Consider the following 15,233-nt stretch of genomic DNA (forward strand, 5'->3'; position numbering starts at 1 on the left):
CAGAAAACTTAGTTTCATTACACTACTCATTAAATTTTATCTATTTTATCTCAACGTCAGTGAAAAAACTGCAAACTTGTTCCTGCAGGGAAAAAAAAAATATGCATGAGGAGGCTTTAAACTTCTCCAGTCCAGTTGTGACTGTCATGTGAATACAAAGCCCAGTGAAGACCTCTCTCCTCTCTCCACTCTGCTTTTATGTGTAACTCTGCTTTGCTCAGTAGTTTTGTGAATAAAGCTTTTCCACCACCACCTTCTGTTACAGACACTGGGAATCAGAGAAAATACCCTTTGCTCCTAAAAATCCTCTATTCCACCATTTGAAATTTTGATAATATCTGGAAAAGGAATGGGTTAATGAAACTACTGAACTACAGGCTTCTCCCACCATCACCTGAGGTAAGTGGCTTACCATGTATCCCATCTGGAGGAACTTTCCTGCTCTCCAGGACCACAGGATGACCCTTCACCTCCCAGGTAGTATGAGGGACTCCCTGAGCTCTAAGGCCAGGCAACTAAAGGCAGGGGACATGTCAGTACTGGGCTCAGATTATGCTCTCTGCATAAGGTTGTCAAGATTAATTCCTGAAGGTTCCAATTACTATTTATTAGATTGTACATGTGTCACTTCTAACCCAAACCACTCTATAATTCTACAGTTCCATGATTAGTAATGGTCTGACTGTGCAGTTCTCACTTGGACAAAAACAGCCATGATATTTAGATGCATAGGAACAAAAACCAGGATAAATTCATGAACAAATTATTCAAAAATAGACTCTAAAATCATAGCAAGAAGTTAAGCCCAGGACAGTAACTTTATTTGGCAGGATATTTGAAATTTTTGATATCTGATTTAGTTCCAGTTTGGAGAAATATGTAGGTTTTTGTTGCTGAAACTCCCTCTGAAGCAGAATTTCCATTCCCTGCCCAGCTCTGGGGTGGTCTGACTTTCAGGGCTTTGGAAGCCTCTAAAAACTGAAGTCCAAGCCCAGCAGTGTGGGAGCTGAGACTTTCCAGCCTCTTTACCCCTCCATAGTCTCTTGAGGAGCTAGATATGTTAGCCACAGACAAGCAAACAAATAAACAAACAACAGCAGTCTTTCAGTAGATCTGTTTGATTCCTGATGTGGCTTTGTTTTTTCAAACACAAGCCAACTCTGTGAAATTTCTGAAAAACAGGCAATTTCAACCAAAACAAGAAAGTTCCTTAAAATGTTTCCCACAGCTGTATTCATAAGTCATGTGGTCCACCCCAACTGTAATAAGGAATTAAACATCAATTGGATACTAGGTTAAAATACTATTTGTTCAGTCTGAGAACAATGATAAAATCACACTTCATTGCCCAAATCCTACAGCCAAGTTGCTCTGGGAGAAAATATTGCTTGAGACTCTAAACACTGGTGTGGCAGTAAGAGAGGCAGAAGTCCTTGAAGGATGGCAGAGAAAAATGCTAGAAATACCTGCACAGTACTGGTCTCCCTTTTCCACCTGCACCCCAGCCCAGGTGCTGCTGCTTGCCAGAGCTCACCACAGCCAGCTTGGCAGGCTCCAAGGAGTTTGAGATGGGCAGTGTGGCTCCCTGTCTTTCCTAAATCACAAGTGTATCCCTGGATTACAGCCTCAGCTAATACAGGCTCACTTTCCACTCCCCAGCAAGGTGAAGGAGCCGTCTTTCCTGGCTGATAGGACATTAAGATTTGTCTCTTGGGGTAAAAGCTTCCAAGTGTACCATTAACAGTCTGTGGACCATTCAATATTGATCTCTTAAAACAAAGAAAGTAAAGTAGTACATTTCTATGAGTCTGGAGATTTTTAATAAGGAGTAATACTTTAAAAAAGCCAAAAGCTGTTTTTTCTTTATCTGCCTTATTCTGACTTTCAGTTAAAAGAGAGCAATATTTTTTTTTTCTCAAAATAAACAGGTATTCACAATATGGCAAATATTGTATAACACTAAATACTGAATCTTTAGGAGCATGAGGCCTCATAACTGGTAACTCATTCAGGATATTTCAGGTAAAATAATGCATTTCTGAAGGATGAGTTTTATTCATGGCTCACTAGTGAACAAAAATCACCAAGACACTTAAAAAACCCCTTATTTGTTGTTTCAGATGTTGATCTAAAAGTTATTTCACTACTAGATAGTTTGATTATAAATCAAGTTAAGCACTTTTACTTTCTCACTTTTACTTTCTGCTAAAATTTAACCAATGTGGCTGATTTTCATTGAGTTAATTTCCAAATTAAAGTCTACACACCCAATTACATCCACAATATTTTCATATTTATTATTCTCCTGTCTAGAGGATGCACTCCTGATCCAGCACAAATTTCATAATCACCTAATTTTTATTTCACTTCTTTTCATAAAATCATCAAAATTTTACTTTTTTCTGTAAAAAATGTCCTGTAAATCTACTTTTACTACTCTCTGTCTCTCTCATTCTACTTCCTTCAAGCTATGTCAGGTCTATTTATGTGTACAGTGGAAGGTCTCAAACAAAATATCAAAATTAAAAAGAATGATTTTGCAAAAAACAAGCTGGGTCTTCCAGCCTTAGATTCTTCAGTCTGCATTCTTGCAGCACTAATAGATAATGTTATTCCTGATGTAATTCCAGAAAGGATACACATTGTTAAAGGCATGCAAATACCATATGGAGATAGACTGTTTCTGGCATGGGAATTAAGTTCAGTTGCTAACAGCTCTGTGCAGGGAAAACTCTTCACTTAGAAAGGAAGATGACTTATTGGACAGGTTTAGTTCCAAAATTAAATGTCAATTCTTTCCAGCTGCTGTGAGTTTAACCACACCACAAGAAAATGAATGAATGGGGAAAGACCCACTGTGATATTACTCATTAAAAGCAGCAGACATGTTACTCATTAAAAGTCTACACTTGTATTTACTGAGTCACAAAGACACAGAGATAAATACTGACGTTGTCCAAAGAGATAATGCAATGAGATTAACTCGTGTGTGGGGCAAGAAACCACAGTAAGAGATTGCAGACATTGGGCCCAGAGCCTTGTTTCAGCTTAAACAAAATGGAGTAAGAGCAACCAGAGGGATCTTTGGAACTTGTGAACTTCACACAGGGTCTGTCTCACCTTGTGTAGGACAAAAAAGTAAATGTCTGTAGTTTGAGTCACACCATACTCAGTCAGTGACACTGATACAGCTGACGAGTCCCTCAGGAACCACAAGGGACTTTGGGAGAAGAATAGTACAAATATGCTAGAACCCAGAACTGCCACCTTGTTCCTGGGATGCATGGCAGATACGAGAATTACAGGGCTGGAAACAAATTCTCTCTTTAGTACAGAAGACATTTTCCCTGTGAGGGAGGTGAGGCCCTGGCACAGGGTGCCCAGAGCAGCTGTGGCTGCCCCATCCCTGGAAATGTCCAAAGCCAGGTTGGGCAGGGCTTGGAGCAACCTGGGATAGTGGAAAGTGTTCCTGCCCATGGCAGAGGTTGGAACTGGATGATCTCTAAGGTCCCTTCCAACCCAAACCATTCCATGATTCTATCATTACTCTGGATATATTTTAAATGGTTGGGAAACAGCAAAGGGGATGCAATTCAAACTCAGCAGGGCAGCTGGTTCCTCACACAAACAAGAGGCTCTAGCAGTGGACTTCCTTTGAGGGAGAGACTGAATCTGAGACACCACTAAGTTATTACTATTCTAAACAGATGATTCAAAGCCAGCATGGAAATTCTTGTAAAGAATATTGGGGAAAGCACTCACATCCATTCTCTTCTGTGTTGCACAGACTTTGCACAGTAACTGCAAAAAATCCCTTTTATTTCAGGAACTTTATCAAACCTGCTCACTTCAGAATGTGTTTTCCCCTTGTATTAGTCTGCTAACCTTGCAAACTGAAGCTGCAATATGCAGGACAAAAAATTTCCCCTGCCATCAAGGGATATATGGCTTTCTACCCCCACATTTTTCTAGAGCACTCAAGTTAGATGGTCAACACTGCACAGCATGGATGGTCAGGGGATCCCAGCTGGGGTTTAAACAACCACAGGAATGCTGACATGTGGCCCCAAACAGCTCCCACTTCAGGCATGAATATAAGCAGGAACCAAGTTATTTTGAAAATCTGTGGCCAATAAGGCATCCTGTTTCTTAATCCTCTATTCTCACCTGCCTAGACCTCAGCAAAGGCAATGAAGCCAAGTCTTTGTGCAGCAGGAATAAATGTAAAACATCACTGTCATTACCCTCATATGCCTGCAAAAAGAATCATGCTCCCTCAGTACTCATTCTGGCCCCAATTACACCAGCAATTAGGAGTAGAATTTGGCCCTGACCTCTGTCTGAAATGGCATCCTGAAGTGATTTTTTCTGTACCTCTCACAGATAGGTCAATTTGCAATCATAACTGGAGTAAAATAATATTGATGTTTAAAAAAGTGCTCCAAGGTGCCAGTTTTACTTAGTCATTCTTAGAGTGAAATCAGGCTTCAGGGGGAACATGCAAGCATGAATAAATGCAACCAAACTGAGTTTATCAACTTAGGGTTTTGTCAAGAAGTGCTCATATCTCTCACAGAATACATGCTTTTTATTTTACTAGTATAATTTTCTTAACTACATCTCAGTGATGCACAATTTTTTTTTCCAGCTCCTATGAAGTCCTAGTGAGTCTCTAAAATTAAAATCTTTTCAAGAATAAATTATTTAAAGCAGAATCTCAACTAGCATTAATCAAATTATGATTAAATCATCAAGATACTCAGTCACAGATTGTTCAATAAACTTGGTTTCCTGTTTTTCCTCCCTCTGTTTTGTCTGTAATTCTTATGATTCTTCAAGTATTTCCTAAATTGGCATTTATTTCCTATCTGTCAATTCTTCTGCATAAGAGGCTGCTTTCAATGCCAGTATAAATTCAAAAGTCAGAAAACATGGATAGACTTCCCTGGAAGACACATTCTTTTTTGTAATAAAAATCAACCCAACACTTCTACAATTACCAAAGTTGAATCACTTTGCAAATCATTTAAGCAGAGGGGAACAAAGTAAAGTGTTTTAAATACAAATTTCTCTGTGAAGCTGCCTCTCAAACTACCAGTTGTTAGCTCCTCTAATTAAACATAACATGTGCATGTAACAGCAAAAATAATGCAAACTACCATTGAGATAAAAAATACAAATGCCACAATAACATAAGACACGCAGTAGAATCAAAATCTTAATTAAACATTTGCCTTCATTATTTCATTTAGTAGATTACCAAACAGAAACATCCTATCAATTCTGAGTAGAATTAAGAAATCTGTATATTAACTGAAAAGTTCTATTTTCTACAGTCAAATACATTTCATAGAATCATAGAAACACAGAATAGTTTGGGTTGGAGGGGACCTTAAAGCTCATCTCATCCACCCATCCTGCCATGGGCAGGGATAATTTCCACTATCGCAGATTGCTCCAAGCCCTGCCCAACCTCACCTTCGACACTTCCAGGGATGGGGCAGCCACAGCTTCCCTGGGCACCCTGTGCCAGGGCCTGACCACCCTCACAGGGAACCATTTCTTCCTAATATCTTATCTAAACCTCTCTCTCAGTGTGAAGCTGTTTTAGATACTCTCTCTCCATCTTTCTTGGAGGCACCTTTCCTAAGCTGGACTAAGTAGTAAAGTCCTTGAATCGCTCTGTGGGGAACTTAAAGCTTAAGTCATCTAAGGACTGCAGGACAATTACCTGTGTAGGACCACAGAAGGCTGCCTCACATGCCTTCACACATATGTACTTATTCAAACCATAGGTTGGGCACGTGCAGGATCTGCCATGTTCCTTTATAAACGTTTGCCCAGAAACGTGGCCAGATTCACAACCAGCTTGGTGACATTTGTGCAGCCACACTGAGCCATATCCTGACTGCAGGCCCATGAGCAGAGCTCAGTGGGAAAACCTCTGAGTAAGAGACAGTACATACCACATGGGTTGGGGCTGGGTGAATCTACACTAGACTGACAGCAAAAATTAAAAGGACTTGATGGATGAAAAGTAGGCACTCAAGAGGTACTCCCCAAGTGCAAGCTGAAAAGCTGGGATATGTAAGTTGGGTGCTTCATCTTCTAGGTTAGCTTCAATACCTGCCATTCCTATGGATTCACAGCATTAGGGTATAAACTGTGTTTTAAAATATAATATGGAACTATGTACCTGCATTCTCTAGACTCGGATATTAACGGCAGAGAAGTACATATTCTGTTCTTATTTGCCCATTCAACACCCTTGTCACAGCATTCTTCCACTGATAGATCTGCAGAAATGAGGAAAGAGAGAAAAACATAATATATTTAATACAACCTTAATAAATGGTACTGCATCAGCCAGTTAAAAAAACACAGCCAAACACAAGCAAGTCAGTTTTTCCCTCCCTGACTTACACACAGAACAGGGCACCCATACAAAAGGAAGCTGTGGCCAAAGAAAACACCTGTCAGCACCTTGCAATAAAGCTCAATGATGGAGGTTTTCCTTTCTTGGTGAAGCAAACTGCATTTTCTCCTAGCCTTCCACACAGAGAAACAGCCTAGGGACTGATACACTGTCAGAAACCAGCTCAGATAGTCCTGCCAAATAAAACCATCTTTGGGATTGCATTCCTTTATTACCAAAAGCAGCAGTAGCAATAAGGAACCTCTTAAAATCCTGACGAATACAGGATAAATCAAATACCTGATATGAAAAACAGATGAATCTCATTACAAGCAAATTTGCAGAATTATTTTTTTTCCTGAGGTTATTATCCAGTTAATCTGTTTTCAATTTTTTATGCAAAAGTATGCCAGTAAATGCCAAAGTACTGCAGAGAGGAACAAAAAGGTATATAGTATTTTGATCACTTAACATATTAAAAAAATCTAATCCTGTTACCAACTTATACAAACTCTGAAACTAAGCGGAAAACCACGCTGAAGCCAATTATTTGTGTAGAGCATATTTTTACAAGCTTCTAATTTAATAAAACTGATTACTGTTAATGAACTGAAAACACTACAGGTTTGCTTCATATTCCAAGTGCAAAAGTTCACTGCACAGCAGGTGTATCAGAACTTGGAATAAAACACGAGTCACATTTTCTATTAATTATCAGATATCTGAACACTGAGCAGCTCCTTGTATAACAAATACACAAAGAACATAAAAACCCTATTTGGTTATCCAGAGGGACAGCTTTCTAATGATTTCTCTCTGTTTCCAAAGTTTTTTGACTGATGTCTCTGACAAGTTTCACCCAGGAGTGCTGAGGGGTCTGGATGGTGACACTGCCAGGCAACCTACGATGATTTTGGAGCTCATGGTGAATGAGAGGAGTTCCTGAAGGATGAAAGAGAACAAGCGTCTCCCTGACTTCAGGAAGGACAGAAGATCTGGGAAACTACGAGGTGGTCAACCTCTTACAGAATCACAGAATCATTCAGGCTGGAAAAGACCTCTGACTACAGACCAGACTGTGCTCAATCCCCACCTTGTCACCCAGACCAGAGCACTAAATGCCACGTCCAGGCATTCCTTGGATACCTCCAGGGACAGGGTCTCCACCACCTCCCTGGGCAGTCCCTGCAAATGCCTAACAACCATTTCAGTGAAGAAATTCTTCCTCATGTCCAACCTGAACAATCCCTGGAGCAAATTGAAGCTGATTTGCCTTATCCTGTTCCTTGTTCCCTGGGAGCAGAGCCTGAACCACACCTGGCTGCACCCTCATATCAGGGAGCTGTAGAAAGCTAGAAGGTTCCCCTTGAGCCGCCTTTTCTCCAAGCTGAGTCCCTCCCAGCTCTCTCATCTGCTCCTGATGCTCCAGAACTTTCCCAGCTCCATTCCCTTGTCTGGACATGCTCCAAAACCTCAATGTCTTTCTTGTAGTGAGGGGCCCAGAAGTGCACGCAGGACTCAAGGTGTGCTCCCACCCAGTGCCAAGGAAAATTGCTTAGGCCCTGCTGGTCAAACTATTTTTGATACAGGTCAGGATACCGTTGGCTTTTTGCCCATCTGACACACTCTCCTCATTCTCTGGGAAGGTGATGGAGTAAAATCCTCCAGGAAACAACGTCCAAACACATGAAGGACAAGAACGTGACCGGCAGAAGTCATCCTGGATTTATGAAGAGTACATCATACATTAAGCATGATGGTTAAGCATATGATTAGTTAATAATCTCACAGCCTTTGATAAGGAGGTGGCTAGTTTAGCAGATGAGGGAGCTGATGTTGTTTGCCATGACATCTGTAAGGCTTTCAGCACCATCTCCTATAACATCATCACAGACAAGCTGACAATGGACACTTTGGGTAAGCAGACAGTGAGGCAGCCATGGGGAAGCATTGCACCCTTCACCAGCTCACAGATCACACAAGTCTGGCAGGAGTGGCTGATGCATGGTCGTGCTGCCATCCAGAGGAACCTCAAGAGGCTGGAGAAATGGGCCAACAGGAATCTCAGGAAGCTCTGCAAAGGGAAATGCAAAGTCCTGCTTCTGGGGAGGAACAAGGCCCATGCAGCAGTGCACACTGAGGACCTGCCAGCTGTAAAACAGCAAAGAAGGACCTTGGTGTCCTGATGGACTCCAAGCTAACTGTAAGCAATGTGCTTTCCCAGCAACAGAGGCCCACACCATCTTAGTCTGCATTAGACAGAACATTGGCAGCACACAGAGGAATGTGATCTTTCTCCTCTGCAGAGCACTGATGAAACTACATCTAAAGTGCCATGTCCAGTCCTGGGCTCCCCAGCTGAAGAAAGACATGGACTTGCTGTGCTAAGTCCAGTGCAGGGCCTCCAAGATGATCTATCTACTGGAGTATCTTTCATATGAGAAGAGACAAGAAGAGCTGGGACTGCTCAGTCCAGAGAACAGAAGGCTTAGGGGGGTGGATCTGATGGGTTTTTATAAACATGTGAGAGGAAGGGATGAAGAGGGAGCCAGACTCCTCTCCATAGTGTTCACTGACAGGACAAGAGATACTGGACACAAATTACACCATATGAAGTTCCATCTGAACACAAGAAAACACTCCCTTACTGTAAGAGTGCCTAAACTCTGGAGGATTTCAAGAAGCCCCTTCTAACCTAAATGATCCTGTGATTGATTACTTAATGAAAAACAAGTAATAGCCTTCCATCTGTTTGTTGCACAGAGGAAGGCAAAGACCATGTACTTGATTTTTATGGAGAAGATGAAGTACAGAAGGATGAAATTATATGCCCAAATTACACATCAAGCTGGTGGCCAAACAGGGAACACACATGATTGCCTCATTCTTCATTTTGGTCCAAGCACATCTGAAATGAGCACATTTCAACAGGCAGCCACATTATATTCAAGACTACATCTTCACAAATTACTTTGTGCAGAGTTTTGGAAGGACAAGCATCTCTCTCCTCTGGCTACACCAGTTGAAAAGCCATCATTCTTAGGTGCACCTGATGTAGGGCCATTACAGCCACCTTCCATTTATCTACATACCCACCTCCTAATTTGTTGCAGTTATTTTAAAAAGCTGAAATATTTAAACTGTTCATGATCAGTCTTACTTTGGCACAGATCAGACAGAGTTTGTATCCGCTCAACTGGCAGATATTCACATGTGAGGAAGTTAAAAGCAGCTGAAAACACATAGAGAAGGTCATTCTCTCCAGTAATCCAGGGGTTTTTTTCTCAGGGAACAACCCATATTCCCAACTGGTGATTATAATTCAAAGCAAAAATTAAATATTTAAATGAGATTTTAGGATGCATCAGTTATTTTGAGGTAGGTACTCTCAATGCAGTTATCAATTCTACTGTGTAAAGCTCTGTAGTATTGCACAGAATTCCAGCTTTCCCTACTTAGGAAAGATTATATGAAAATTAAAAATGTGTAAAGAATTATTAGGATGATCAAGGGAATCAAAGTCCTACTAAATGAGGAGAAAGTGGGAGAAACTGACCATTTTAGGCATAGATAAGTAAAACCTGTGAAAAGACATGGTTCCTATCAACAAATATTGCAGTATTATAGTATTATTACAGTAAACAACAATCAAAATTATGGGATCAAGTAAACCAAACATGTTTTAGTAAGAAAACCATTATACTTACAAACAGAATTACATTTAAGTGTTAGTTTATTACAGTGTTCTGTACTCTATGATGCCGGTCATTCTTCTAGTCTTATCCAAAATAATGGTCAAAATTCTGTCATTGCTAAGCCAAGGAAATATTTCTCTTGAATCCCTCAGTGTGTCCAGAATTCATGCCAGTGACTGAAAGCTAAGTGCAATTTATAATGCTTCAGATTAAACCAGTCTAGTAAATAACTCTGCCTGAAATCCATGCATTTGTGTCTAAGCTCTTCTTTGGGAATAGGGACTCTGTCTGGGGCCCTCTGCCTGACAAACATCATATGCATCAAATTTCATACAAAGGATTACAAATAATCTTATTTTTAGTGTTGCTGTCTGCAATCAATCTTAAGTGTGTTGAAAAATGATACACATTTAACTGAAGTGCAGAGCTGGCTGTAGGTTTTTACAGGGCTTTGTACAAATGATTCTTTAGCCAAGTTCCTCCCCAGAAGGACAATCCCTGGCTCTGGACACCAGCTCTTCCCTCCAAGCCCTGGCAGCACACCTCTACTCCAACCAAATAACCCAAGAATTCAAAGCAGGCCAAGCTGAGGAAGCTTGTCTGAAGGAATGCATCCAGACAAAGAAGGATCATGAAGAGTTTGTTGGAGGAGAACTGTGGTCCAGGCCCATTGTTTTGGTGACATCACAATTCACATCCTCTAAATATCCTGCCAAACATCTCCTGAGAATAGAGAGAAGTAAAAAACAAGCAGTAAAAAAAAGCACTCCACCCTCAAGGCCATTCTTCTAAAACGTAAAAATTAAATAGTAAAAAAAAATTTCTCTTGGCCTTGCAGTTTGGTTTAAAAACAGTAATTCACGGGCAAATCCCTACTCCTTCAAAATCTCAGAGTGTGTGTATCACAAATTGGGTGTCAACTTCTGATAGTACTAGAAATGATTCTATTTGTGCACTAAGAGTTGCTAATGAGTATTTAGAAGTGAGACAGACTTACCACCTCCCAGCTGCAGCTTTGTTGCTGATTCAACTGCGCACACGTGCACATTCATGTGGCTCCCAGTTGGAAATCTTGAAGCAAAAAGTTCATACTGAGGCCATTTGTGCCTTCTTACATCCTCTTCAGGGGACCAACAGCATAGAGGGGCTGTGGCCTCCCTGCAGCCTCTCCTATGAGTTGGTACTGCAGAGTGGGCAAAGAATCAGGCAGTGGGAAGCAGAAGGTAGAAACTCCTCTGACTATGACATCTCAAGGAATCTCACTGGAAAGAATGGGGATTTTTTATTGACTGTAACCACAGGTTTCTTACTTCAGCTGGTGGGCTCCTGGCACACCTCAGATCATGGCAGTGCCAACGATGATCAAGTAGCAATAACAGTACTGCTCCACTGAACCTGGTGCTCCTTCAACAGCTTTGCAAGTGCACAATGTTGCATGCAAATCAGCCAGAGAAATCTCAGGCATCCTAAAGACAAAGCCCTTATGGGAAATGCTGATGACATCATCTTTGTTCAGATTAAATGTGCGTTTTTATTTGGAGGGAGAAACCTTACAAGAAAGTTGTAACATGCAAGAACACAGTGCCAGATGCATTTTGTAAAACTGAGGAATGTTGGTTTAGCTTTCTGGTATCACAAGACAGAAAAATATGAGGATAAACCAGAGTTCTGTTAATAGAGGAGCATCTTAACTTCCTTTTCATCAGATACTGTAATTTTGCATGCTAACTGATTTGTTCAGAAAATCCCAGGTTTATTTTGGATAAAATCCAGAGCAGCTTTATCACTGCTTTGTTCCTGTACAAAAGTATGTGCAGCAGGGCATCCAAGGGAACTTGAGCTTTATTAGTATGATAACAGCAAGGATACCTGTTCTAATGGATATCTGGTGTATGCTGGATTCTGAGAGACATTTCAAGAGTCTTGGGGAGGAGATAGCAGAAACAAAGCTGGAACTAAGTTCTCTAATTTTACAAAAGATGACATGAAAAAAATCTATCAGATAGGGCATGATTAAGGTCAAAAATATCCCAACATGTGCACATGATGCATTTGTGTGCTAGTTCTGAACTGTGTTTACACAGACATGATGTGTACAAGCAAGGTTGTTTAAAAAAAACAAAGGTAGATTGCTAATTTTAACAGGATTGCCATAACTTGCAGGAGTTCAAAGCAAGAAATGAAGTTAATATCTGGATTATATAAGGTTAATAACCTTAGGCTTCTATGATGTAATAACTGCTTATTCAGCTGCTGCAGTAAATATTTTCTGCAAAAGAAAGACAAGCTGAAGAAGGTTACCCAAAAGCATGATTCCTGGAATGAGAACCCCAGAATTGCTTCTTGTGCAAACAATAAGCAGAAGCAAAAATAACTGGATAAATTTCATAGCAGTAGGATTCCAGCTAGTCAAAAAGGAAGATTTTTTTTTTTTTTTTTTTTTTATGTACCAATCTACAATAGCAGCTATTCTGCACAGCTGCCTCTAATGGAAATGCCTATATAGAGTCCAGGATTGGATAGCTGTTCATTACTCAGCTTTGTTCATTACTCATCTACGGAACAGTTATCAACCTGGTGGTGAAACCAAACCAAAGTGACACCTGAGCCTAGGTGGCCTCACCAGGCCAATGCCCCTTAGGATTGCCTGTTCTTCAGGGCACTCAATAATCTGACCCTCAAACACCTCGATTTCCCAGCCCACATAACCAGCTGTAGTTGGGTACGGATTAGGAAGTGAGTCCAGGTCAAGGGGCCAAAATCACACCTTCTTATTAAAATATTTATAATCCTTTAAGTATGTGAATTGATTATGTTTGCAAAACATAGTGCAGGTCTAGCCCTTCACTCAGTTTACTGCGTAAGAGGCTCAGCACTATGGAATGTGAGAAAACAAAACATGACTATCCCTTCTCAGCATATGAGGATACAGGCAACAGATAGACTCTGTGAGAGGCTGACACTAATCCAAAATGTTTCAGTAACAGTATGTCATGGAGAACTTTTGGAACTCATGATTATAACAAGCACACACTGGTTTAGGTTACCAGTAAGAAAACCACTTTCAACAGCCACCATGTACCTTTCTGATAAAACCTCTCTTGTCCTGTCCAGAAAACTCTCTCACTACTGAGGCTCATCCATCTAACTGCCAGCTGGAAAAAACTCCAAAAGCACTTGCAGAATTTGATCCTCAGAATGACAGACTGGCCAGCCATAATACTCAGAGTCACATTCTTCTTCTTCCAATCTCCCTTTACATCTGTATTCTCACAAAACTACAGCAACTGCATATCCCTTTAACCAAGGTTCCCCTTCACTCAGCATTCAGGACAAGGAAAGTGTGCTTGGCCTGATCTGCTACACCAAATTAATTCCTTTTGAACAATGACACCTGGCTGTTATCAGGTGCACAAAGTCAGCTGCTTTTGTAGCAGGGACACCAGTTAAGTGCTGGCAGCTGGGATTTGTACTCTTGGGTGTTTTTCACTCTTCTTACTACAAACTGCAGAAATGCTGTCTCTGCCAATGCAAACACACTCTGGCTGGCCACTTAAAGTATTCAATAGACCTGGAGACATGTTTAGACAAGAGGGAAGCCAGCTGACTTCAAAGGTCCAACTGGTAATAGACTAACATGACAAATAACATGACAAATACAGTTTTGCTTCATCTTCATACTGTGTATAAACCTAGGGACTGGGCACAGAGTAGGGGAAAGGGTGAAGGAGACCTGAAACCATGAAAGGGAAAGATGTACATCAGAAAATCTGGCCCCATGATTCCCTGAAACAAATAGTTTGAATTGGAAGTAAAGGAGAAATGCAGGAGAGCATTACCATTCTTTATCTGTGACAATGTGAGTATGTGATGGATCTCTTCAGAATGGAGTTGGAATGAAGATGCTCCTCTTCCATTTTGTATTAAAAGAAAGAAGCAAAGTGAATAGGAACTTTTCTTCTTCTGCAGAGGAGTGCTGGTTCACCTCAAGACTGTTCATCAAATACATCAATATGCTGATGGTGTACAGACAGAGCTGAACTGCGGCCCTAGTCATCTTTGCACAGTTAGATACTCCTAGGCATTCCACTCAGTTGTTCTTACAGGTTCCCTCAAAGACTACAACAGCCTGAACTTCATAATAAAAGCATAAAACTTGGAGCCAGGACACTGTCTGTCTTCTAACACCCACAGCAGCAGGGGCCAGGAGGAATTCTCCAATGCATATCTTGTAGGACGCAAGGCTGTGTTCCTCACCAGCTGTCCCTTTCCTGTCCTGCTCTAATCCCTCAAAGATTATGACTTTGGGCTTCTCTCCTCCAAGTGTGAGGGGTCATGCTGGAGCTTTCAACAGAATCACACAGAATCTCTAGGTTGGAAGAGACCTCCAAGATCATCGAGTCCAACCCATGCCCTAACACCTCAACTAAACCAGGGCACCAAGTGCCACATCCAGTCTTTTTTTAAACACATCCAGGGATGGTGACTCCCCTACCTCTCTAGGCAAACCATTCCAGTACTTTATTATTCTTTCCTTGAAAACTTTTTCCTAGTATCCAACCTATATTTCCCTTGGCGCAGTTTGAGACTGCATCCTCTCATTCTGTAGTTGCTGCCTGGTGAAAGAGACCAACCCCACCTGACTACAGCCACCCTTCAGGAAGTTGTAGAGAGTGATAAGGTCACCTCTGAGTCTCCTTTTCTCCAGGCTAAACAACCCCAGCTCCCTCAGCCATTCCTCACAGGGTTTGTGTTCCCAGCCCCTCACCAGCCTTGTTGCCTCCTCTGGACGTGCTCAAGCATCTCAATGTCCTTCCCAAACTGAGGGGCCAGAACTGGACACAGAACTCAAGGTGTGGCCTCACCAGTGCTGGGTACAGGGGAAGAATGACCTCCCTGTTCCTGCTGGCCACACTAGTCCTGATCCAGGCCAGGGGCCATTGGTCTTCTTGGCCACCAGGACACACTGCTGGCTCATGTTCAGCTGGCTGTCACCAGCACCCCCAGGTCCCTTTCTGCCTGGGCACTGTCCAGCCACACCATCCCCAGCCTGAAGTGTTACAGGGGGTTATTGTGGCCAAACTGCAGGACTCAGCACTTGGACTTACTAAACTTCATCCTAT

General features: G+C 41.5%; 1 protein-coding gene across 3 annotated transcripts in view; it reads right to left on the bottom strand.

The window, feature by feature from the left end:
- Positions 1–15,233, bottom strand: part of FBLN1 (fibulin 1) — a 79,740-nt gene that overhangs the window by 56,248 nt on the left and 8,259 nt on the right. For 2 of the 3 annotated variants that reach the window (XM_015626915.3, XM_015626916.3), the window contains exon 2: positions 6,197–6,296. In XM_015626915.3, the coding sequence (XP_015482401.1) occupies positions 6,197–6,296 (100 nt within the window). Of the gene's footprint in view, positions 1–6,196; positions 6,297–11,107; positions 11,178–15,233 lie in introns of those variants that run through there. The other variant, XM_033514660.1, reaches the window with a different exon arrangement.

Source organism: Parus major, chromosome 1A (genome assembly GCF_001522545.3).
Source record: "Parus major isolate Abel chromosome 1A, Parus_major1.1, whole genome shotgun sequence".
Taxonomy (NCBI): domain Eukaryota; kingdom Metazoa; phylum Chordata; class Aves; order Passeriformes; family Paridae; genus Parus; species Parus major.